This window comes from Castor canadensis, chromosome 9 (genome assembly GCF_047511655.1).
Source record: "Castor canadensis chromosome 9, mCasCan1.hap1v2, whole genome shotgun sequence".
NCBI classification, from domain to species: Eukaryota; Metazoa; Chordata; class Mammalia; order Rodentia; family Castoridae; genus Castor; species Castor canadensis.
This window is the reverse complement of record NC_133394.1, coordinates 14,695,920-14,723,672: the sequence shown is the minus strand read 5'-3', so window position 1 is coordinate 14,723,672 and position 27,753 is coordinate 14,695,920. Positions and strand designations below refer to the sequence as shown.

The following is a 27,753-nucleotide window of genomic DNA, read 5'->3' as shown; positions in this document are numbered from 1 at the left end:
TTCCATACCCTCTTTTAAAAAATAGGAAATTATGATATCTTTGGCTATGTCAAATATTTTATATCTCAAATTATTTTATAAAAATCAGGCATTAAAAAGTCTACCCAGAAGAATGAGGATATACCTTCAAGAACATGTGGTTCCAGAAAATTTACATGAGTGTAAGTGATATGTTTTTATGTACTGTAATTTTCTCCAGAAGAAATCTGAATGCTTTTTGAAAACATTACTCTTAGATCTTTAAAAGCTTGTCAAACACCATGCAGGAAAGGAAATAAATGCATTTTACTTTAAGTAAATCGTATTTCCAAATTTTTTCAAGCACATTTATGTAGGCACTGGGAGAGAACAGGAGCTCTTTTTGACGTTGAAATACATAACACACCAGCTGCTACCCCAGCTAGCCACTAGAGAAAGAGAGAATAACTAAATTTCTGCAGCAATGTATAGAACTAAATGTATTGAAATCCCAGTGAAAGCCTTTGCTGTGCTCGGTGTAATAGGGAAAATTCCATAAGATATCTTAGATTGCATTTTGTTCGTGTTAATCTTCATAGTCCTGTGCTCCCAGGTCAGTTTGTAAACATGCTTCATTCATTTAGAATGAAAACATACACCTCAGAAGCCAGTCGGGTCTGGTAATTGTAAGACATTTTCTTTCAAATAGCGTGACTACTCCTTGTTGTAAACACTGAATCCACTGAATTTGGTTCAGAAGGGTTGGAGCTTTTGTGACCCCCATTTGTTATTTTCCCTCAAATATACGAGAAATGAATTTGTGTTCTAAAGTGTGTGGTTTTGATGAGCTAATGTTGGCCTTTCTTGTATCTATCTCCAAGGCTTTTCCCCAGTTAGATTTCTGGTTTCATTTCAAGTGCGTTTTTAAAATTCATTGTTCCATTTATTATAAGAAGTCAGTATGTGTATTGAAGATTATTCATATTTCTCTCATGGATCTTCCTCTTTGCACCTATCCTGTGTTTTCTAAAAGTAGGCGCAATCAAGTGTTTTTGTTCCCCTTAAGAAATTCCTGACAGGCCCATGACACTGGCTGTGCTGTAGCTGTATATTTCTATACATAATTGATGATGTGGAGCCCAGCAGACAGCACCCGTACACAGCCATATAGATTACCATACAGTGAGGGGTTTTAGGTCTTTGAATTTTCCATTTCTGAATAGAAATAACTCCTTACTAGCAAAAATTCCAGAAGGAGTAAGTTTGCTCTAGTAATAAATAGTCTTCAGAGAACAAAGCATCTGCCAGCACTGGAAGATTCGGACAGTCTTAAGATGCTAACTTTATTATCTTGTCTTCCACTCCAGCTGTGTCTCAACTTAGCAGTATTGGGGGTGTTTGGTTTTGCTGATATTTTGTTAGTAATATTTTTTGTAAGTTTCAGTGTGAGGAAAGCTAATTTCCAAGTAGCACCTTTTTGAGATATTCCTTAATCTAATTGCCCTCTGTGTTTCTTTGAATTACGAGGAGATGAGAAGGCTAGTAGATATTCCTGGTTATCTTTTCATGAGGGTTTTGGAAGAGATTCCTGTCATGGAGAGGTGTTTGTTGTGTCCCATTTGCTTTGCCCTGACTTGCTCTTCCTCTAAACACTGTGAGCATGTTTTCTTGTCTATAGGTCTTTGTACATTCTGTCTTTACCTCCTCACCCATGACCACCCTGACCTAGACCATTTTCTGCTACCTCCTGCCTCTACTCCACCCTTCCTCTCCTCAGCATTTCTACTCAGGATTAAGACTCAGATTAGAAGTCCTCTCTTTGTGAATTCCTTTCATAGCTCCATGAGTTCAGCAGCCATTCCTTATCCCCATTATCTGATCTTTTCCTTTTTTGCTGTAACTAGACTGCAAGATAATTTAGGGTAGAGATCAGGCCACCTTTCTCATTGTTTTCCCAGGCTCTGGGTATGTATGTCTTATGTGGAGTAGGTGTCCAACAGTTATTTGTTGAATAAAAAACTACAAAGATCCTAATAATATAAAATTGAACTTTAAACATAGATTGTTAGGTTTTAGATGATACATTGTTAGAATTTGTAGACATCCTAGATTTTTCTTTATTTTTCTTAGAGTAGTGTATATTATCAATTCTGTGACAACAGAAAAAATAAGTTTTAAATTATGATTATGATATACATTTACAAATTTAGGAGACTATTTTGTAATTTCAAATGACCAAGGCAGTGAAAATAAAACTCTTTTGTTAAGAAATAAGCATAACTGAAAATTGTAATTCAAATTAGACCCAATTAAAGAGGGAAGCATATCTATTTAATTCTGAGATTTTAGGCTGCTTGCTTTATTTTGATTCACTTCCTTTTTAAAATATATTCTCAGAAGAGCAAAGAATTTCTCTAAATATTTACTATCTGGTACTAAATATCTAGATAGATAGGTAGATAGATTGCAGTAGCAAGAAGAGAGCAACCTTTTTTGTTATTATTTCTTGAACTGCCCTTATACTTTCAGAAAACAAATGGATAAGTTTTTTTTCCCTCTTTTAACCAATAAAACAGAAAGTGACTAAAGCTTTCCCAGAAAAATGCTTGGTTATTGTTGTTAGGATATGTTCCAAATATATCCTACAGTTTAAACATATTTAAAACAAGATGCTTTTTAAGCCATGAGTTTGTAAATTAGCTTCCTAAAGTTTGTAAGTTAGTCATTGATTTCTAGGAGCAATCATTTTCAATTCCAACCTCATAAATGGAAGATAGACCCATAAATGCATTTTTATCCATAAGAGTGCTTTGTGCTCAAAAATCAGTTTGGCCTTGAACAAATTAGCTAACCTCTGTGCAGGAGATTCTTCATCTATAAATGAGGATAATAATTGGCTTTTTCCAGAATTATGTCTTACTAACAAAGTACATAGAACAGTATCCTGCAAGTCTGCTTTCTAAATACTACCTATTGTTATTATAATTATTAATCAGCCCTAAAAGCAAGAAATCATTTATTATTTCATTCAAAAAATAAATAAAACTTGAGCCCTCACTATGTCCCAAACATATTTCTGGGTACACGAAATATGAGATGGAATAAAAATAAGCATGGTCCCTATCTGCATAGACCTAGTGAAGGAGAAACAGACACATAAACAAATGTAAAATTGCAACTGTGACGCATACTACAAAGGAGATCCTTGGGGCCTTCAAGAGTCCATATTCAGGGGGATTGATACTGGCAGGAAGGCTTCCTCAGCAGCTAAAGGCAACTGATAGCTGCAGATGGAAGGGAACATAGCTCAGTCAGAAGTAACCAAGAATCCTGTGGGTAGAGTATAGAGAGCCAGGTGGAGAATGGGGGAGATGGAAATGAGGAGGCCGAAGCAGAGGATACAGATCTGATAGACCTTGATAAGAATATTGGTCTTTAATGAATGACCTATGGGAAACTAATGAAGGATTGCATTTCAGTGGAGACTGAATTGGAGTCTCCAGTGTATAAATGGCAAGAGGTAAAGTAAAAGGATCTCTTCCTAAATGTAGAATTGGTCCCAGTCTAAAATTTGAAGTCAGAATATTTGTCGTTGCCCCTTCCCAACTCCCTCTTTAGTGCTTGTCTACCTGGGTCATTCCACCTAGGCACTGTTGAGCCCTCCACGTCAAACTAGTCAGGCTGGCCTAGCCCATAAAAGTGCCTCCTGCTCCAAAATGCTGGCCCTTCTCTGCTCCTAACCACATCTCATTCTGAAAGAAGTTTTAGGTTCACTTCAGTATTTAGAGGGAAGCATACCAACTATTGTGAACAGGTACCCCAAGAAGAGTGTTCTCAAACCTTTTGGACCTCTTGAAATTCTTAACATTTGCTGAGGACCATTGAGTGTGTTCCTTTATGTGGGGTTTATCTCCCTCTGTTTAGCATATTTGAAATGAAATCTGGGAAAGTGTTCATTTAAAATGATGCTAAAGCCCATGATGCGTAAACGTACTTTTATGAAAAATAACCACATTCTCCAAAACAAAAACATGTTCATGAGAACAGTATGATTATTTTACATTTGGCAAATCTTTCATGTCTGGCTTAATACCAGACAACTGGAGTCTGCTCTTTTTCTGTATTAAATCTGTCTCTATGTCACATGTCTCTAGAAAATTCCATGTACAGTTGTGAAAATGAGAGTGGAAAAGGCAAATGAAGTGAGTGTTACTATTATTATAAAGGTAGTTTTTAATCTCACTGACTTTTCAAAAAAGGTCGAAGGGTCCCTGGGCCACACTGTGAGAGCTGTCGTTCCAGATAGAGCCATGCAGTTTTAAAACAAGGTGCTTATGATGCCAGAAGACTCTCATTTGGGATGGCATTGCAGGTAGTCTAAAGAGTGAGTTAGGTTTTGTGGCTCTCACCCATTCCTGCTTTCACTGCTTCCAGGTGTCTGCATTTGAACCCCTTAAATTCTCTAAAAACTCCAAGAGATTTTTTTGTGTTTAGACAATACAGTATTTGAAATTCCTGAAACATGATCTTTTTGCCTTGGTTGCTAGTGCAAGGCTCATTCCCCATTCAAAGTAAATTGTGATTCCCACATGGCTTCCACAAGCATTGGGTCACTTAGCTTTCTGTGACACAGCCTCGCCTGGAGACGGCAGCTGCACTGTGTTTATCTTTCAAGAAGATCTGATTTGTGAGGTATAGCTAAAGTAACGAGAGGATTGGTACTCTCTGTGGTCTCCTCCAGTTCAGAAATGACATGACTTTATATTATTTTCTTATTTCTGAAGGCAGCTGAAAACATTTGGAATGATTCATCCCTAAAAAATGAGTTTGGCTACTTTTGTTGACAGTTGAAGAACAGCATTCCCTTACATAAATTTTGTTGTATTTGTTAAAAATTCATATTCATTCCTTTTAATCACACCTTTTTCCTCTAAAATTAAGCTCCATCATCGCTATTAGTGGGGATAAATTCTACCATTTTTTTCACTTATGTTAATCATGTATTTCTATTCATTCATTGTTAAGTACTTCATTTATTTTTCTCTTCACAATCATAAAAATACCTGTGGGGAGAGGAAGACCACGCTGAGGGAAAGAGTCTATGAAACCGGTGCTTCTCTTTGAGTTCATAGCAGCTTGTAAACACTTAATGCCCTTGACCATTATAGTTTATCTCCCAAATCATTAGTAAAATTTGTTTTTTAATGAGGGACATAAATAAACAATAACACATTCTGGAAGGACAGATAAACAGTGATTTGCAGTCTTTGAACTGAAAGTCTTGGATTACCTCTGAGACGTGTCACTCATAGATAAATGGTTAGAAATATATCAGGCTGGGTCAGAGGTCACAGATGAGTGGCCCATAGGCCACGTGCAGGCCACAGATGTGCTTTTTCTGACTTGCATAGTGGTGTGTGTGTCCATCTGAATTTGAGTTTGTACGTTCTGTGTTTCCGAGGTTGGCCCCAGTGTCTATTATCTAACCCTCAACCAAACTCATACATTTACCTTGCCAGTCTGGCTGCTGCCAACATTTGAATTAGCAGAGCAGCAACAAGCATTCACATCTGAGAGAAGAGAAAAGCAGAATCTAAGAAGTTTACAATATACACCGTGACACAGGAAGTCACCTAATAGGCAATTCTTTGATAATATAAAATTACTGATTTTTTTTCTTCCTCAGACATATGAAAAAATAACTTTAAAGTTCAATGAGAAATAATTGTTGAGTAACAATTATGCCTCAAAAATGCATTTATTATATAAAGATCTTTTAGAACATGGAACTGTGAAAGGTGAGTTGTTTGTTCTGAAAGAAGTCATCTATCAAAAGTGTGCTTTTATGTTATGTATGTGGTGTTAGATTATCTATACAAAACATTTAATATACACTTACATATACAGAATCAACCACACAACTAACCCGTCAAGTGCAGAATTTTGCATTGCTGGTTTATCTGGAAGGTCCCACAGCACCACCTAGTGCCCTGGATTTTAGTTTGCATAATATTTGTATACATTTAAAAATCCCAGTGACTGCATTTGAAATCAAACAGGGCACTGAAATAAATATATGGTTTGAGCAGTTTATGGATACAATTATATCAACTAATTCTACATGTTTAATTGAAAATATTATCTGGAACTCAAACAAAATGGCTGTGTATAACAAAGCTATTACAAAAATTTCCTGGTGAAGAAACAATTTACTAATGTTTTTAGTTTGCAATCAGAGACACTCCATAGAAGATTGTTTCCTTGTATGTGATCTAATAGAACTATTGGTAAGGTGTTTTGTTTTGTTTTGTTTTGCCCAAATCAGATGTTTATTCCCTTCATTTTTGTTTGTTGTTCTATAATAAGTTAAAGGTAATCTTCCCAGGTTGCTTCTTGAAGTCCACGAATACTAAGTCTTCATAGCTTATACCAGTCAACACCGTATCGCACAACTGGTATCAATTTAGACAAAATCATGTAACCACTTTTTAAAGCTAGAATTGTAACATATTTAGAGATGAATAAAATACTCAAAAATAAATAATGAAATAAAAAAGAGCTCCAAGAAATATAGTGACGTGAGGAAAGATCAAGTGATGAGCAAAATGTCATCTACAATATAGTTACCGTAAGAAAACGCAAATTTGAATAATTTATGAAGACTAGATGGATGGGTGAATAGAATGGGTAGATACTGGTATGTTTTTCCATTTCTGTGAGGAGTGACAAAGAAACTGTGACTATCTCTGGGTTGAGTAAGGGTAGGAAATTTTACTTTTCAGAGGTGGTACACTTCTTCTACTTCAGTAGAGCACTTGAATAATAAGCACAGGCCCTGAGTTCAAGCCCCAGGACCACCAATTTTTTTTCTTACTTTTTATTTTGTACTTTTCTCTACAACTAAAATTTTCAGAAGAGATTCTTATATTATTTTGTCTAAGGTCAGTAAGAGTTCAGTATTAAAGTTATGAATCATTTCATTTTTCCTTGTAATATTCTCTGTATTCAAACACTGATTTTTGAATTAAGAAAGAAACTAGTATTGTAAAACAAAGTTATCCATCTTACAGGCTTAGAATTTTAGAGGCTTCATGATAAGTTATTTTTGTTACACAGCTTGAAGACTCCAAGAAGGCAGAGCATTTTGTCAGTCTGTACCCTTGACTTCTAGAATAGTGCCTGCCGCATAGGAAGTGCTCAGTAAGTAGGTGTTGAATGAGTACATCAATAAGAACATATTACACTAGGCCCAACTACTAAATAAAATACTATGTGGTAATGTGATGTACTCTAGTGGAATTTTACACCATTGTATATATAAATATGTACAGTTACATTCTTGTGTCTGATGTCACTAAATATGAACACTGACAAGAATTAGTTCAGAGCCAGCCATGGAGGCATATGTCTGAAACCCCAGTACTTGAAAGGATCCCAAGTTCAAAACTAGTCTGGGCTAGATAATAAGTTCTAGACCAGCCTCAGCTACTAGCAAGATTCTGTCTCAAAACCAAAAACAAAAATATACAAAGAATTAGTCCAAAGTTTATAATATCCAAGCACTCAATAATACTTTCAAATGTTTTCGTATGTCCAGTTTGGAGGGTTGCCTATTCTTAATAAAAATGTACCTTCATATTGCTACATTTGGAACTCAGTCACAATGAAATTCAATCAAAACAATTAGTGAAGAGCAGTATTCTGATTATTTCCCCTTTTATATTTCAGTTCCTATTAATTTTATCATAGTGACCTAATGTTTACTGCTTTTAAAATTCTTGCAGTTATGTTCAGCATAAATGCTAATTATTGATCACATATACACAATTCCTAATTACTTATTTAAAATTCCATGATATTTTACAGCTACCTGTTAGTGAAATTCCACTTTTAAGCATAAACCATACTGTCTTACTTTAAACATAGAGTGGTTCTTATTGATTTGGTGGGCATAGATTTTTAGTGTTTTACCTGTCAAAGTGAGTAGAAGTTGCCCTCTACTGGGGAACTAGAAGAACTATGTTGACATTATTTTCGATTTCCTTAAAGATTCTCAGTTAAAATCACTAATATAACTTTCCAGATATCACTTCTTGCTCTCCGGCACTTTCACATTCCAAAGATACTGAAATGCTTAGCAGAGTACATTTAAAAATAAATGCCATTTCCGATTTTTTTTTAAAGTCCTTATTTACAACACCCAAATAGTTAATTAAGGTCTAGAAGCAATTGTGTTGAGATGAGTCTGTACTGAATCATTAAGGAGAATTAGCTATATATAATTATGCAAAATGAGTCATTGTTCTTTTTAACAATTCACCATAGGGATTTAGGGAATAAAACCTAAGTATTCCAAAAGTTCTTTTAATTAGCTTTTTCCTGAATTATATGGTGAAATTTCCTTAGAGTGAGATGATTTACTTGTTCTATTAGTTACTTTTTACACCAAAAAACAACCCATGGCCATAAAATGCCTAAGTCCTTTCACTTGCTTTTAGGAACTAAGACAGTGTTCTTTTGGCTCTATCATTGATCTTCCTTCTGCCTCCAGGAGATGGGCCAGGTTTGCAGTACCCTAGAGGGATCTGGAACCTAGGATCCATCTCTAAGCTGTTCAGCCCCAGTTTTACATTTTTTTCCTCCTACCCAGTGATATTTAATTTTAAAAATTATTAGGTAAAAACTGATTTTTATCTGTTATTAGCATACATTGATAGTACAAATGGGTTTCATATGATGATGTGTACAGTGTACCTTGGACAAGTTCACTTCCTCTAGCTGATTTAAAATTGATGTTGGTTGAAAGTGTGTAGAGAAAGAAAAGTCTGCTAAAAGTCAGCCTGAATATCCATATTCTACTGCCTCTTTGCCTCGTGGATAGGGAGGAGATTTGGGGACCAGCAATGTTCACATGAGGTACAAATCTTTCTTGGGACCATTGGTTAATTCACCTCCTCTCAACAGAAGCCTCTCTGAGTCACAGAGTTCAGGGTCAGTTTTCTAAGCTATAGGAATGGTTCTGGCTAAGGAATATTATAAAAACCAGAGTAAATCAGACTATTGATATATGAGACAAGGCAAGTGGAGTGCATCTGTCTCCGCTTATTTTGTCCATCTTATACTCAGTATTGATCATCATAGCTAGCTTTAACAGCAGTGTGTGCTGTCATTTAGACACATTCAAAAGAATGGATGAGCCTTGCCAAACCCATTCATTCACGTGTATATGTGTAGATGGTTTGGTTTTTGTCTGTTTATATTAAAGTCTATTATGCCTGAACACTAATTATGATTAAATTGTTATTTAAAATGTCTTATTTAAAAGAAATCCAATTTTTAATTAGTCTAGACATTAATCCTGAGGCCTGAATTAAGAGACTGTGCCCTAAATCTCCCCACAAGTCTTCTTTTCTCTGTCCTCATGGGCCCTCATACTGTCCCTTTCCTCCATCATCCACATATCTACCTTACTTTTACAAGATTTGCAGGATCGGTCTTCCACAACTATTGTTGGCAATTCACGGACTTTGGGAGGGAGGTTGAAGGAAGAGAGCACTTGTTTCAAGATTTGATTCTTCAGTCTATTCTAATCTCCCTATGCCTTTTGTGTCTGTGCAGGTGTGCCTTGTGTGTATGGTAAGTAACAGTGCGGGTAATAGCTTTCAGATCTCCCATATGAGAACTTTGCTCTACTCCAGTTGTTTGTAGGAGGCAGTGCGTCATCAGAAAGACTGGATGTAAAATATGAGACACTCAGGGGCTAGTCCTTTGTGTCTACCAACTCTGACGCTATAAATGAGAGATCCTGCCTCCTTAGGCCTCAGCTTCATAATCTGTAAACTGAGGTAGCAAATTATCTCTAACTTCCCTATCAGCTAGAATTCCTTAAGTCCTCATAGAACTCTTAATCAGAAAGTAAACACATAATGGCAAAGATCATGAATCCTGGAACAAGAATGCATGGCTTACTTCTCATTCTATTTCTTATTGCTTAGGATTTCTGTACAACTCTTCTATTTGTGTATTTCAGTTTTCTGTTCTGCAAAATGGGAATCACAATGGCACTTTTGTCATATATGTTTGAGGACTGCATGAGTTAATATGTATAAAAAGCACAGAAGAGCCTCTGATACATACTCAGTAGACATTTGATAAATGTTTTATTACAAACATAGGGATCTTAAAACATTTCAGAAAGTGCGTTTCTCATCAAATGCTACTTCCTAACAGAAGTATTTGTGGATATTCATTCATTCGTTAGTTGGTTTATTGGCTCAAAAAAAGCTTATTAAAGTACCTAGCATCAGCTAGGCACTGTTCTGTTATAAATATCAATGAACAGAATGGCAGATACACATTACATCTTTTAAGCCATTGGAAATAAATATCCAGTTCTACTATAGTGACCTAAGAAAGCTACTGGGTGTGTTATCTCCATTTATTCTCACACCATGGATAGGTTATATCTATCTATGTATCTACACATGCAGATATTTTATATGACTTGTGTATAATCTTTGAAACTGTTTAATATATATTTTGTTCTGATTTCCTACTACCAATTTCCTGAATATAATTTTCTCCTTTGTACTTTTTTTTCTCTTTTTAATGCCCTTTCTTCCCTTTGGACTATCTCCTGATATCTCAACTTTGGTTTTCTTTCTTTTCCTAAGTTCTGCCTCCTAATGCTTCTAAAGCTTAGCTACAATCTCTATAAGTTCCCGTTTTTCTTGCTTATAAAATTAGGTTAATAAATTTAGTTACTGTGATTTAAAATTAGATTATATTTAGAAAGTACTTGGCATAGTTTTGGTATATAATATGCCTAAATAAACCTTGGCTTTTGTTATGATGTCATTTTTATCACCTGAAGCAATGATTCTAAAGCAAGAAATGCTATAAGCTTCTACGTATAATTTTCAAACCCTTGGAGCTTTGGCCAACCATTGGCCATGTAGAACCATCCTCTTGACATTGAAGAGAACTGTGCTTTTGGTGCACAGTGTTTGATGTGCTACTAACAGGATCAGCTGCCCATGTGTACCTAGGGAAAACAAAACTGCAGGCCTCAGATTGCAGCTGGATGCCCGTGGCAGAGGCCTGCAGGCCAAATGAACCTTTCACAGCTAAGGTCTTGCCTAAAAATATAGAACATTACGACATCCATCTCGCTTTGGGCTTTCCTTGAATTTCAGATAGTTTTTGTCACTTTTAATCTGGATGGAAAAAGCCAAGTCAGCAGTGAACAGTTTAGTACAGGTTAATGAGTTTATCGGAGAAGATGATTCACTTTTTAAAAAGTAAAAAGAGAAATCGTGTTCAAATGCTGGGTTTTTTTAACATCTTAAATTATGTTCTATATTAATTATAATTAGTGATGTACACATTATTCCTCTTCTGTGTTTTTTGTGTTTATCCTTTATCTGCTGTACAACTCCGGATATTAGGGGTTTTAACTCCACTCATTCCCCTCCTCACTTACCTTCCCCTTGCTCCATCATCTTTGTCAAGGAGAACCATCTTCAGATTAGATGTGGTAAAGTCAATATTGGAAAAAGAAAGTGAGTCCAGGATAAGCAAACTCTATCTGCTCTCCCAGACAAGTTACTTCATAGAGTCCTGAGAAAACTAACATTGGAGACTATTGAATTGTCTTTGACAAATCAAGCAGAATTAACATCTGGGGTGTGCATATGTCACCGAAAATATCAAAAGAGGAAGGAAGTGGGTCATACACACTATTAACTAGTAATTTTGATGTCAGTCTAGAGAAAAATTAAAGATTGGTTAATTACGTAGTGACTTCTAAGGAGTTACAGAGGAGTATGCTGTGATCTTTAGTAGCTAGTGTAGGTTCACTGAAAGCCAAGTTATTAAAAATAAAAGGGTGTTACACTTGTCTATTTTTGAAACATAGTTGTTAATTCAAAGCGATATATTGGAGCTGAGACCTGCCAACCAGCGCCCTTGGGGCAACTGTGACCATGCCCAACTGTTTACCTGTTGGCCTTGGCTTCTTTCCAGGTGTGACAACAGAGTGGAATAATTGCAACAGTATGACCTGCAAAGCCAAAAACCAAATTATTATTGTGGCCCTACACAGAAAGTATTTGCCAGCCTCTACTCTAGAGTCTAAATCCATTCTTTCTGAATTTTAGTGTCCCTACACATTACCTGGGAATCTCACTAAAATGCAGGTTATGACACAGTAGGTCTGTGGATTATGAGATTTGGCAATTCTGATGAGCTTCTGAGGAAGGCTAATACTGCTGGTCCTCAGACCACATTTCAATCTAGTGAGGATCTAGATTTCAAGGAGGACATTTGGGAGATTCCTGTATTTAAAAAGAGAGAGAGAAAGAGAATAAATTATGAGTTGTCATTCCTCTCAGCTGGTTACAGTCTCACTTATTTGGATGGCTTGTCCAGTGTTAGAGGATCAATGTCATCTTGGAGGAAAGTTTTTCTGGTCATTACAATATGATTATCTCATCATCTCCTTGAATGGGGATATTAGCTCTGTGATAATATTTGAAGGGAGTAGTAATGAGCTTGATAACTTCCATGTTTAAATGACCAAAATTGACTAGGTTGATATACTGAACAGTTGCTTGTATTGAAGGCAATTCTCTGTGTGTCTTGTGTTTTAGCACATTTTTTTTTTAGCTGAGACACTGACTGCCCTGTAACCTCAAAAATCTTTTGAAAGATGTTTGTATAGCAAAATAAAAATAGAAGCAAAATAGAAATAGAATCTACTTCAGGAGCAAAGGACAGGTTTGCTCCCTGCCCATTATAAAAGATTTGGGTTCCTTAATGCAACCTGCTGCCTGTTCAGGCATCCATCCAAGCTTATGTGCATCAGCCTATTTGATTTGGGTGCAAGGAGAATGGACACTAACACCATGCTCCAGCTACCTACTGTGCTGTCAGTGATAAAAATGCTTTGGCTCTCACCCAGGAGTCTTGTATCTTCTGTTGGCTACATGAAACTATGACAGGCAAACTTGTTATCATCAGAGAATGGTAAAAATCTCAGACCATTTACACTTTCAGACTCTCTCTCCCATTAGTCAAAACATGGGCCACCAATCACAGACTTTTTCCTTCTTCTGGACCTATCTTCTCCTCATTTTAATAAAACTCTTTGTCTTGTATTTAATAAAGAAAAGCAAAGCTCTTAAAAGGAAATTCCTTCACCTTTCCAACATCAAGCATCCAAGCCTATCTTCATCTGTACTTACTTTTTCCTTTTCTTTTATAGCAAAGAGCTATCTGCCATGCCTCATTTGTACTGAAAAACCCTGTAGCCATGCCCTGGAACTTCTTTGTACTGCCTCTGTAGGTGCAGTCATCATCATTCTCTTTACTGAATCCTCATCCCTTTGACTCCTTTTGTCTGTTCTATGAATTTTGAGAATTCTCAAGATCTTCCTTACCAAAGCAAATAACAAACAAAGCAAATACAAACTTCCTTTCCCTCACATTCATTCCCCTCAAGATCCTGCTTGATATCTCTCCTCCTCATTTCAGCTCAGCTTCTTTTATTTTCATATTCTTTTTTTAATTATCATTGTGCTGGGGGTACATTGTGACATTTACAAAAGTTCTTACAATGTATCATAATTGAATTCACTCCCTCCATCATTCTCCTTTATTCCCCCTCCCCCATTCCTGGAATAGTTTCAACAGGTCTCATTTTTTCATTTACATACATGAATACACAATTTTGGCACCATATTCACTCCCCTATCCCCTCTTCCCTCCCCCTCCCACTGGTACCAACCCCCCCAGACAGGACCCGTTCTGCCTTCCTGTTCTCTGTTTTTGTGAAAAACAAAATGACATTTTTTGTTTAAGATCACTATTTAGGGAGTTGCCTTGTGACATTTCCATGTATATATGTGTTATAATCCAAATTGGTTCATCTCCTCTATTTTTCTCCTTTCTACCTTAGTCCCCTTATTTGGTGATTTCAACAGGTTTTAAAATTCTGTATTCATTTTTGTATAGGAAGTACATCAACCATATTTACCTTTTTCCTTCTTTTTCCATCCTGGCTCATTAGTGACCTCCCCTTAGTGTGACCTGCTTTTCATAATATTGCTTGTAATTGTATTAGGTCTATATCCCATATCCAAGAGAAAACATGCAGCCTTGGGCTTTCTGAACCCTGTAACTTCCATAAGATGATATTCTCCAGTCCCATCCATTTACCTGCAAATGACAAAATTTCATTCTTCTTTGTGTCAGCTCAACTTCTTAAGAGTTGTCTGAACTCTGTTGCTGTTCTGCCTTCTTTCTCAGCCCTGAATCCATCCACTTAACTTCCGCACTAGGAATTTCATTGAAATTATATTCTCCTAGGCCTCTCATGAGTTTCAGTCTGCATTCTATGTTCCTTACCTTCTCTGTAGCAGTAAACCATCAATCACACTCTAAAGACTCACTCAATTATATCCACTTGACCAGACCCTATTCTGAGTTTTTTAGCCCATATGTCCAACTTGCTACAGTATCTCCAATTGGAGGCCTTATTTATACACCTCAAACTTATCATCTTCCCCAAGAAAAATGAGTATCTTTCTCCTCAGTGCTACCTTGGCTCGGTAATTGGCTCTATGATCTCCTATTTTGTTGAAAATTACTTAATTCAGAAAACTAAGTAACTAGTCTTCCTTCCTTTTATCACCCCTACACTTAGTTAATTGGTCAGTCTACCTTTCAAATACTTCTTATCTATCTGGTCACTAATTCTATCTCCCAGCTCAAATCAACCCCTGCTTAGAATATGTACTAAACAACCTCCTAAGTTGTCTCCTTTTTAATCTTCTGCTTTAATTTCTTCTCTAAACTAAAATCAGAGTGATTTTTACCTAATCACAGCTATCACCCCTATCTTCACCATGGGCCTCTGTCTCTCACTCATGGCTGCATAAATGCTTCCGGTAGCTTCCCCTTACTTTGAAATGAACCCAAACTCCTTACCATAGATTACCGGCCTTTCTACTTCATCTGACTTTTACCTTCTTCTCTCCCAACTGTACCCCCACACTGCACTCCTCACTTTAGTTTCTGTAGGATCTTCTTGCCTCCAAAGCCTTTATACAATTTCTTCCCCCTGCCTATATTTCTCCCTCCCCTACCTTGGTTCCACACCTACTTTTCTGGCTTGCTCCCACTCTTCTTTCAGTTCTCATCCTAATTGCTCTCAATTTTCTATTGAGCACTCTCACAGCCTCCTGAGATTCTTATTTTGAACACTCATTTCATTGTAATTTCTTATCAGTCTTCTCGGAAAACTTTGAAGACTTCAATTGCATATGTATCACTTACTGTGCCTCAGGATGAGCGGGGCCTTGTGTAGTAGTCACTAAGTAGGTATGTGGTGAATATATCAATGGCAGATTGAAATGTAAAAGCATCATAGGCCAAATCTAGTAAGATAATATTTAATATGAGTATATACAAGATCCTTAATTTTGGTCGGAAAAGTCATGATCTTTTAGGAATAAGAAGGTAGGGTATTAATGGAAGTGCTGAGGTGAGAAAGGAACAGTTAGGGCTGCTTTCTATGATGGGACCTCCTAATGGGCATGGACCACAAAATTCACCTTTCTCCTCTGGACCATGATGTCTCAGTCTCAGTACTCAATAAATGTTTGTTTAACTAAATGTAATGTCATTGAGACAAGCCAGCTGCCATGTCTGTATGCCCTCACAAGGTGATACTGCTTTTATGGGGTCACCACAATCTAAGAACAGGGCCTGAGCTTTGCATGTCCAGAAACTCAGTGTCATTAACACGCTTAAGTATGGCTATATTATAGGAGACAAGATGTCAACTAGTCAGTATGTTTGCTTCCTATCATAAGCATCACCTGGAAAATGACTCAGTATTAACAGGTTTCTTAGCATCATGGTTTCAGACTGAAGAAGATGAGCAGGATGTTCCAGTGGTCAGTGAAATCCAGCTCTAATGGTCTCATACAGTTGTCTTCACTCTAGTGCACTGTACCTAGCAAACAAACCCACTGCTCACGTCAGCTGCTAGGATACCCCGCAACACCCCCCCCGCCCGACACAGCTGTGAAGGTCCAGGTTTTTTGTTGTTGTTTTGGTGCCGATGCCAGGAATCGAACCCAAGGCCTTGTGCTAGGCAATCACTCTACCGCTGAGCCACAGTCCCAGTACTGAAAGTTACATTTTAAAGAGGACCATATAGGCAGGTGTGGGGGCATTGCTTGCCAATAGCCACACTGTCTTTTCAGCTGCTTTCTCTCCCAGGCTCCTAGTGCATCTCTCTTTCCTCTTTAAAGTTTACTATATATTTTGACATTCATCCTTTAATACCATATCTAAATCTGAGCATCATTCAAAATCTAAGCATTTTATAATAGGGGAACTCACAGGATGGTAAAGTTCTCTAAGGAGATTACAGAAAAACAAGCCACCAGAAAAACATACTGAATAAGTTTGCTAAATCAGAGATAAAACCAGCTAGTTCGTATTATGAGGCCCCTAATAAAACCATGGCTTTTTTGGTCGTGTTCCCTGCGAGACAATTGATTTCTGTAAATTAATGCGGATTTTCATAGTCTGGTCCCTAACCAATAGTAAATAGAAGTCAAAGAAAGACATACCCCTCTCGGTAGCTAAATAATCTTTGTTTGACAATGCTCTGCAAAGTCATGCAGTCCTCTTTTTTTGTCTGATTTCCAAGCTTGACTCCATTTTTAGGAAGAGGTTCTATGGACCCTTAAATGCATCTGGTTGAATGTATGTTGAAGGAAAGGCTCCGCATTCTACCCTACAAAGTAATGAGGACTTTTGGCCTAGAGAAGACAGTGTGGGTACCAAAATGCTAATGTCAGTATCGCTCTTAAAGGATAACCAGAGGACACGGCTGAACAGGCAAAGACTTTATTTACACCATGCAAGAGCTCAATTCAAAGGCCATCACAAAGAAGGACAGCGAGACTGGCCTTTAACTTCTCTAAGGGAAGACAGACTTCCTTCTGTGAGAGCCCTGAAGCCTGGCCATTGACTGACTGCCCTGGGAAGAAGAGCATTTGCAGTCTGGGAGGGTCACTGGCAAAGGCACAGCCACTTAGCTCACATTATCAGTGAGGATATGAGGCAGGTAGGCACAGGGAGTCACACTTCAGGAGAGGGCCAGGCCAGGGGTCCCCAGGATCCCTTGCAAAGCTACATTTCTGTCATCCTGTGAAAACTAGAAACAACCTAAGGAGTCAGTGTCTGTGTGCTAACTGCTGTTGCTGCCACAAAACCTCAATAATATTTTCTGTTAAAAATACAATCAGGACTTCACTTCAGTTTTGGCTTTTTTTTTTTCTTTTTTTTTTTTTTGCAAGTCCTGTTGCTGAGAGGAATAGATTCACAGTTTTATTTTCTTGTTGGTTTGTATTTTCATATAAATAAATCTCAGTATCTCAGAGTTGACACTTTCTCCCTTTCTGCTAAAGTCATTGGAATATATGTACCCAGTCATTCACACAGTGGTGTAAATGGATTTTCTAAAAGTTTTTCAGGAGACAATGAAAGCCATCACTTTGTGACTTGAGTTCTTCAGGTATTCCTGTCCAAAAGCATTACACGCCAGCCCACCTGCCAGGATGCTAAAATCTGTATCTTGACCTTGAATCTACAGGGCAGGGAAATATCTTTTGCTAGGATTGCTCATCCATCACCTTTTTAGTTTTTCCACTTGTATAGGATCTACTTAGGAAAGGGAAAGGAGTTAAGTTGAGACTTTTATAGGTTCAAGAGAAAAATAACATGTTTGACTTTTCAGCTTTTGATGATTATTGCTGTCACAGTTTAAATTTTCAGTTTACCTTTTTACCATTGATATTTGCAAAAACTTGACTTTTAAAAAATGCCACATCACAGTTTTTGCTTTATGTCATCAGAAGACATACTGAGTCTGAAGCTCCTCTCAGATTTGCTATTAAAACAGAACCCTGAAGAAATAGCCTAACATTGCAATGATTTTATTTATACCATTCAAATGCACAGCTCTGGAGACAGAGAGAGAGCTAGAGACTCAATTTCACTCAATCTGTCTAAGGTTCAGTTTTCTTACCTAGTATTTGGAAACAGAATAGTACTGACCTCACAGGGTTGTTCTGAGGACTGCATGAAAGAGCACATATGGTCCACAGCACACTATCTGGCATAAGTCTTCATAAATATTAGCTGTTATTATTTTAATAATAATTGTGATGACTTTGCCAGAACTAAGTTATGGTGCTGTTGTCAGTTAATGTAATAATGGCTGATTCATTTCCTAACACAACTGAAAAGTAGATTTCAGCATTATATAATAGTTCAGTCTTAATTAATGAACTTAAATAGCTGTTCTTGAGAAAATAAGGAGGACTATTTAACCCAGATTTAGAAAATACATCCTATCTCTGGCAAATACTTTAATATTTTAGGCATAAGTACCGTAAGTCCTTGAAGGAGCTGCAAAGAAGCTATTGTGTGCTGGTGACTATGTATTTGAAGGAGTAGGCAGACAAACCTGCAATAACAGGGCTTTCTTTCCAGAAACTGACTCCAAAAGTCAGTTGTCAACTTGAGTAAAAGACTGCGTGGTAAATAGTCACTGCATATGTGTCAAAAGTGGAACTCTGTACAGAACTCTATTGGTGGCTGAGGTCTGCTTCCCAGTGACCAGACATATAGTGGAGTGGGTTCTGAATTTAGAGTTAGATGAAGCTGGCTCAAGTCCATGCTTTGCCATTTATTTGCTCTGTAATCTCGAGTTTGGATGCTTGGCTTTTTGGAAACTCGGTTCCTCATGTATAAAATGGGGCTAATTCAAAAAGGTTCATGAAAGTGCTGAAGCAAGATACCATTAATAATACTAGTGTTATTATTAATACTGTACCACCCCATTATTACAAAGATAAATGAGATGAGCATAGGTCCCCACACATGTGTAATACCAGTGTGACAGCAATTCCCCAATATAAGACAAATGTCCCCAGAGTGGTGACAGTGATCACCCTCCCTCATGGGTTAAAATTCTTATCCCATTATAAATGTCATGCTCATTTCGCAGGAGTATTATTAGTGTTTTTGATATTCTATAATTAACCTTAATGAATTTTCTATTTCCTTTTGTTTGGATTTAGGTGAATTTAAAGGCAAAAACTAGTCAGGTTAGAAGCCAAGCCAAATTCATTCTCCATATACTGAATTATTGACTAATTCATTATACTCTCATTTAAGTCTTCATTAGTTTGCTACTGTTGATAGAATCAAGTCCAGGCTCCTACTTCTGGACCGTGAGGCCTTCGGCCATCTGGTCCCTGATCTCTCTACTTCATACTTTGTCTCCTACCCCACTAAGCTTCTCAGTAGCTTTTGCGAGTGCCCATCTCTCCTGGAATACCTCTTCCCTCTTTCTGCTGAATCGATCTTCATTCATTCTGTACCCTTCTTCAGTATCCCTACCTCATGATTTGCCAAAGAGACATAATCACCCCCTGTTGCACCAGTGTGTTTCAGTCTTTATTGTACTTTGTAGGTCCGCATCCCCTGTTTAAGCATAGACATCATGTTCCGTGTTGTGTTCATACTTGAATCTCCAGCTAGGAGCACAGTGCCTGTATAAGTGGATGTTCAGTTAAATGTTTAAAAAAATGACCTGAAATCAGATGGCTCCCATATTGACTGAAAACAGCCAGATATCTTCATTGACATCACCTTGTAAAGCTCAGCCTCAAACCCAGGGCCTCGTCATGCATTCTAGGCAAGCACTATACCACTGAGCTATATCCCCAGTCCTGGACAGTAGCCTTTCTAAGTTAAAATTATTTTGGCATTTGGCACATTTAGCTCTCCAAAATGTGCTAGTGATAATTTGTTCCATAGACTACAATGGAGTTGACAATGCAATGCATGTTTTACTAAATGGATTTAAAAGTATGGCTATTAAACTAAAATGGTATACCCCCTTTTGCCAATTGCAAAAGTTTAAATAATAAATATTCATTCTGTTCTTTAATAATAAAACAAGTCTGCATAAGGATATTAGCATATTTATTTATCTCCAAAAAATCGTGGTTGCAACATTCATACCAAATAAGCCAGTCTCTCCCATGCCACATCCAGAAAAATTTGGTTACTATAATGACAAAATATCTTCAAGATAAATATCAAAGACACTGTTTTTCAAAAGTAATGAAATGGTCCTAGACCTGGATCCTAGGCATGGTATAGTCTCTCTCTCTCTCTCTCTCTCTCTCTCTCTCTCTCTCTCTCTCTCTCTCTCAGACTCTGAAATTTTAAAGTTCTGAGTAGAATGCATTAATAAAAATATGAAATGCTTTTTCTTGTATAAATCATAACAAAGTTCTGAGAGATAAACAAAGAACTAAGAAGGACGAATAACCATCTGCTGCTCTAAACCCGAAACCTGTCACGTTAACTCCCAACTCAAACACTTAGTTTTAAAGATTTACCTTCAAGAATCCTAAAAGCTTGTATTCTGCCTCATTGGCAACAGCCTCAAACTGTTCCCTGTCATGGAAGAAAACAAATCTTTTGCTCCTTTCTGCCTGGGGGAGGCAGAGGGACTGAGGTGGTCCTATGTGGCTGAATTAGATGAAAGACTTGCCTTCCACCATGGAGACATGGAGTCTAATCAAGTGAAATGAGTTTTGAGATCCCAGCTCATTTCCTAGGGGAGATCAGTTCACATTACAAAATCATGACATCTCATTCATCACAACTGACGTGGTCTTTGCTCAGGAGAGGACCCCAACTGGGACTAAACCACCTGTCTTCTCTCGGAAAGGGGCACTTTATCCAAGTTAGAGTTGAAAGCCTTGGAGTGAGAAAGCTTGCCAGCCACCAGCTTCCCTCCGTGTGATACATGTGCAATGTGGAAGGGAACTTAAGTTTAAAAGAGGAAGACAAGGAAGATTGGTGGTTGGATTTTTAATGATGCCAAATACATAATGTCAAATCTTAATGGAGAAGCTAACTCATGGTAGTAGAAGAGCCAGGGGGTTGGGGCTCCCTCTTCTTTATTCCTAAACTGCATTGAATGGAAGTGAGGAGGATAGCATTTGCATGCATCAGAGTTTTAAATGGGAAAGAAAGTGTCCTTTCCAGACTAATAAATGATCATTACCTCTTTTATTTCTTTCAGGGCATCGTTATAACACCATTGCTGCTGCTGCTTTTTGTGAGTATTTTGATGTTGCCTTTAATATCTTTTATTAAAAGCCATCTACAACCCTTTAAGTAAGGTCATTAGAATAAAATTTAAATTTGAATTCTTCTGCACCACTTTGCATCACATTTGAATGGTCTCCCAGTGGAGCTGTACCAAATACCAACATATAGTCACAAAGAAACCCCATAATCCTCAATCCAAGGACAGCATCAGTCCCCAGTTATTCGGCCTCTAGTGCCTACCTAAATCATTCCATATTACAAATTAATGATCTGTAGCACAGGTCACAAATGCGCTGCTCTTTATTTTCTCATTAGTAAAGCAAAAGTGATTGACAGTGACTGTGTTTGATAACATTTGACAGAAAGACCCTTGGACCACAGGATCAGAGGAAGCTCAGGTTCCAAAATTCCTTACCTTAAGGAAGGCTGCCTTGATTTTTTTCATCTGTAGAATGGGAAGCCATAATACGTACCCCAGGCTGTCTCCCAAAGATAATAAAATGTGCTTTAGAAATAAGCAACAAGTAGATACAAGCCACTAGTTAACTCAACAAAAATTGTTCTGAAAACAAGAAATGCTAATTAACTGTCTTATTTCTTTTGGCACTAGGCATATGAGAAATTAGATGAAAGATTATAATAGAAATTAATGTTATCTCATGCTGAGCGAAGCATATGTAATCATGAATGATACCTAAAATATTTTATGAACTGTGAATTTTTTTCCATGCATACATCTTCCAAATATAAATCACTCCACTTATCACTGAAATGTAGTGGGGATGCGTTTCTGGGAATGAAATGGAGCTGTTTGACTAGGACTATTTGTCAGTGAATTAAAACTATGGGGAAAATTTATTTAATTATAGTGTAATTACCCAAGTTGGAATTCAATTAGAGTAATAGAATGAGGGACTTCATTTCTTACCAGCTGTGTAGGAAATAGAGAGGAATAGACATCCTACTAAACAGTTGGATTCTGCATCTTTCATGAAAGACATTACCTTCAAGTAATAAGCCACAGCTTCACCCTCACTTCTGAAATGCTGGCTCTACTCTGACAAGGTCAGAAGAGTCAAATAATCCAATCACTTCCCATAACAGAACAAACCCCATTAATTTGGACCCCCCCCAATTCAGAATTTGCAGTGGGTCAAATGAAAACTACAGTGAATATTTGCATTAATTTGGAAGAAATGACTTTCAATGTGCCTACATGCTCACTAGACGCAAAGAACTAGAATCATCCACTAGTGTTTCTTACCAAGACTTGGAATCCCAAGGGCAGTTTGCCAGAAGCAGCCCTCAGCAGGCACAGGATGCAAGCCCATGAGAGACTGGTGTAGAGCCTGGTCTCTAGTAAGTGAACAATAAATGGCCACATAGCCTAGGTTTTCTTCATAGCAGAAGAGGGGCACGTTACTCACATGACTCATTTAAGAAGAGCAGGGGAGACTTAAACAGCCACAGCTAGGCGGCTGAGACCTGGGATCTCTTCTGAGTATCTCTGACCCTGGAATCTCTGGTACCCTGCTTCAACTTGTGATTAAAGGAACAGATGAGTACTTTCCCCCTCTACTTCCCATCTTCATGCCATAGCAAGTTTACTCAGAGCATCATATTAGTACAAACTTTCTTCCCCTCACAGATCCATGAGCTGGTGAGCTCTAGTTTGTTTGACATTTTTAAATAGTACAGCTTTAAGAAGAGTGAAAGAGACTCCAAGACCCTGTAGGCTGTCCCAGTAAGTTCAGTGACATCATTTCACATCAATAGATACGTCTGTGTTGCATGATTTGCAACCACATATATAGTACATACTCATTTTGTCTGTTTAGGCTATCATCCATTTTACAATGAGAATCTGTTGCACATTGGGGTTAACAGGACTTATTTTCTAAGCAGGACAAGAATCTGAGTGACTTAAAATACGAATACATTATGTAAAAGATGTACTGCTTTTTCTCAACACCCTTACTGTAGGTTGAATTTCTGTCCCAAAATGATTTGCTAAAGTCCTAATCTCCAGTGCATCAGAATGTGAAAATAGAGTCATTGCACATGTCATTAATCAAGATGAGGCCATAATGGAATAGGGAAGACTCTTAATACAGTGTGATTAGCATACTTGTAAGGCTGAGGAGACAGAGACATCCAGGGAGAATTCCACGCGACAATGGAAGCAGAGATTAGAGTTCTGCACCTACTAGCCAAGGATCATCAAGAACTGCAGCGAAAACTTCAGAAATGAGGAGAGGAAGGAGTCCCTGGTACAGATTCCAGAAGGAGCAGGGCTGTTTGATTTCACACTCCACTTCCAGAGCCACAGGACAATACATTTCTATTGTTTTAAGTTGCCCAGTTTGTGGGCTTCATTACAGAAGCCCAAGTAACTAATATAGCCCCAGAAAATTACATTGCCATACCATATTTTGAAAATAGAAATTTCTTTGTATTCAGGCACAGTTTCTAGTGAAGATGGTTTTTTTCTGATGGAATCTCAGTTCCCTGAATTATTAACCTCTTCTCAGACTATCCCCTTCTTTCTTGCTCCAACTGAAACCTGTTTTCTGATTCATTTTTCTGCTGCAAGTCTTTCCTTCCACTGAGTGCCTCAAGTGAGATAAGGCCTCTTCCTTGCGCCTCATTACCAATTCCAGGTTACTTTCTCATGCCTTCTCCATAAAATCCCCTGCTTTCTTTGAAGTTTATACCAGTACATGTATACCATTTGTTCCCTCTTATTGTTGGGTAATTCTTAATAGAACCCCAAGTCTTTCATTATCAGGCCAAAAAAGTATCAGCATCTTCCTTTTGTTTTCTTCTTAACAGTAGTACACTTGGATTAGTTCTTTGGTGTTTTCAGAATTCACATAGTTGATCCTTCCAGTACATCGCCTCAAACCCTACCCTATCCTCATTCCCTCACATTCCATCTTACCTAGCCCAGGTCCCACAGTCCCTCATTACAATTCCTTTATTACAGACACCATCCACAATCTTGCTCATCTCTTACTGCTTCATGTTTTCCTGGCCAAGCACCAAGTCTACCAAAAGCTGACTCTGCACCTTCCTGCATGTGTATCCAAACGTGCATGGAACAAATACACTGCCATGAAAACCGCATTTGAAATTCACACGAGTGAGCCTGACAGACCTATTCCCGCCCCCTAATATGTCCCCTTGTTTACTCTTGAGAATCATGTCACACCTTTTCCTTGCCTCTCAAATTTCTAATGCCTCTCTTTTCATATCAGCTAATGCAGAAAGGAAATTAGATGATGGGGACAGAGAAGCAACCAGAAACATTCTACAAGACCCCCTCCTGCATACATCTGTAGTCATATTCTTTCATATGTTCTGTTTCCATAGATAAACTGTCTTTTCTCCCATCTAAGGCCAGACCTTCCAGATATGCTGTCTCTGATTGTCTACTTAACAATATAATTCCCACAGATTTCCCTTTTACTGATATTATCAAATTTTCTTTTTTCTGAATCATCTCTATTAACAGACAAGCATTTTATAATACTACACACATCTTAAAAATTAAACCTCACCATTTTCTACCTGCACTCCATTTCTGTGCTTACTTAATAAAGTGTTGCATAAATCTATTCATTGCTCATTCAGTAATATGTATTGGGTTCTGTCTGTATGCCAGGCACTGTCCTGGGTACATGTCTTATCCATTACCTTATCTGCAAGGCAAAATATTCAATAAATATTTGTTGGAAGAAGGGCAATAGAAAGTTGGGTGAATAATGAGTGATTAAAATGGTAAAATGATAAATGATTGGCTAGAAGTCACATCCTGGCTCGTACTTGCTATGAAGAATAAATTACAGTTTTTAAAATAGCATTAAGTAAAATACCCATTCCTTTATTCAGTGTTTGAGTACCTACTGTACATCAGATATTATAAAGATCAGTCTGACATTAATCTTCCCTCACAGAGCTTACAGTTTAAAAGAGAATATAGGATACACGCACAGATAATTAAAAGTCAAGGGAGGAATTCTAAGCATCACAACTATAATATTTCAGAGGAGATTGCTAAAATAGGTAACACATCATTGAATGGAAGTCTCTTTTACGTGACTTTTACACTGAAAGAAACATTTTATTTGAGGAGCATGAGAAGGTAGGTAGAAGATTCTGGTGTTTCTCAAGGGTCCCCTGCTTAGGATTTTTTTCATATGCATAGCTCTGATTTTCTGTTATGACTAGCATCACCTAAAACTTGTTTATCTTTCCTTTGATGTGGCTTATCACTAGCTCTGTGGTTAGCAGCCATTTTTATGTTCTTTATTCAACAACTAGAATAGAGATTGAAGGAGAGACATGCTAAAACTTGAAAAGCATTGCAGTGTAATGGTTAAGAAGAAAAGGCCATGGTGGTGAGCTAAGCATTCTGGCTATGAAGTCAGGCTGCTGGGTTGTAAATTCTGGTGAGCAGTGCTATGGCCGTCTGTAAGGCAGCATCAAGGCCTCCTTCTGTGGGCTCCTGTCCCCTTGAAGTCCCATCGGAGCTACCTCAAACCTTTCCAACCACATCTTGCTTACTCTAAGAAGAGGAATAAAGTGAAGAAATATCTCAAATTCTCTTTTACTCCCTCTGAAAGTTAAGATAAAGATAGAAATAACTTTTCATAGCTATGCTTGTCTATTTTTTGTGACTGTGAGAAAACAAGTTATGGTAGGAAGAAATTATTTTAGCTCATCAATCATAAGTTATAGTCCATAGTCCACTGGCTCCTTTGCTTTTAGGCCTTAGACAAGTCAGAAACAACATCAGGGCAGAAGAAAGCTGCTTACCTTGCAGTGGCCAGGAAGCAGAGAAAAAGACAGGAAGGGGTTAGGACAAGTTGTACCTTCAAATGCATGCCTCCATGGACCTACTTCCTCCCATAGGGACCCACCTCCTAGTAGCCTTCAATATGAACTCAGTGGATTAGCCCATTGGTAAAGCTTTGACCCAGTCACCTCTCAATGGTGCCACAAGCTGGAGACCAAGCCTTCAACCCACGAGTCTTTTGGGGGGATACTTCATATTCATAACAACCCAGAGAAACAAGTCAGTCTAGTTCTTCTTAATTGTGAAAACCATTATATTCAGTCATGTTGTCATGGACTTAAATCCCATGATTCTTCAGACCACCAATTTATTTTAAAAATGTCACTCACACTTTGCACTTGTATCCGTATTTCCCAGGAACAACGTTTAATTAAGCAGCAAGACTTCTTGAAACATGTAGGGTCCAAAATTTGATCACTGCTCAAAGTCATGATCTCAGAGTTCACAGATGACACCATTTTCATATGTGGGAATGGTCACATTAGGATATTTGGCATTTACCTATGAGCTTACCCATTCAGAATCATGCATGCTTCAATAAGTGGGAGCACCAGCACCTCTACTGTTAACATCAGCCCTTTATATTTTTATATGAGTTGTTTTCCTAACAACCTGCACCTCATCAAATAGGTATGTATAAGGTATTGTGATTATGGGAGATGTGTGTGTGTGTGTGTGTGTGTGTGTGTGTGTGTGTGTGTGTGTGTACGCACATACACAGACACATGCATATACACAGGGCATACACACAGCCTCAGCTTCCAGGCTGACGGTGATTCATTGATCTGTCTCTTCTGTTACTTTCTCATCCAGCAGTTCTTAAATCCAATAGGCCTGAATTCTCACAGCACTGTATCACATGCCTTGTTTTCTAGGCTAGCGTCTGGGGAAGGTAGAGTACTGTTTAATGAGTAGCTAGTATGGGTATTATGTAGAATCCATGTGACAAGCATGACCACCTTTAGAGGTAGGAGTTACCCTCACCCTATATGAGAAAACATAATCCAAAGAGATTTCATAACTCCACTGAGACTGAACACAAGGCATTGTCAACCTGGGTTTCCAGCTTATGCCTATAAAGCCTGCCTCTTTGGAGATACTAATTTAATTAAGACATATTATTAGCTCTCAATTACCATTTCTTGAACATTTGTAATATAGGTGCTAGGTGAAATAAAGTAAAATCAGATATAACTATTGCCTTGAAGAAATTTAAGGCTTATTTGGGTAAATGTTCATGCCAACCCCTCCCCACCTTATGGAGTCATAATGGGGAGGAGAAGCAGGGTGAACACTTGGTAAACAGTTTTTAAATGCTTTAGAGGTGCCAGAGGTGACACTGATAAACTTCCTCCCCACTTAAGGACTGTGGACCCAAGAGATGCCAATTCCCCTACTTCTCAGAACTAACCAAAGTGAGGTGGAAACACAGAGCGAGTTCGGGACAGCACTGGTTTTTTCCTTGCCCTTTGGGTCCTCCTCTGGCATTAACTGTGTGCTATGAGACTGCTCCCTGAGCAACTAGGGTCCCCAGAGCAGAAAGATGCTGCTTCCTTGCTGCACCCTTGCCAGTAGGCGCCGAGGCCTAGAGCATGCTTCTGGAGAAACTTAAGCATTTATCCTACTAAAGGGAACATTGAACAGGCTGGAACCAAAAACACCCAACTGACAAGATGAAATCTTTGGTCGTGGAATCAGAAGTGAAGTCTGTGCATTCAGGC

General features: G+C 37.9%; 1 protein-coding gene across 6 annotated transcripts in view; it reads left to right on the top strand.

Moving 5' to 3' along the window:
* The window catches only part of Slc10a7 (solute carrier family 10 member 7), a 241,641-nt gene that overhangs the window by 142,773 nt on the left and 71,115 nt on the right, over positions 1–27,753 (top strand). For 5 of the 6 annotated variants that reach the window (XM_074041244.1, XM_074041243.1, XM_074041242.1 and 2 more), the window contains one exon: positions 21,146–21,181. In XM_074041244.1, coding sequence (XP_073897345.1) covers positions 21,146–21,181 — 36 coding nt within the window. Of the gene's footprint in view, positions 1–88; positions 13,928–21,145; positions 21,182–27,753 lie in introns of those variants that run through there. The other variant, XM_074041246.1, reaches the window with a different exon arrangement.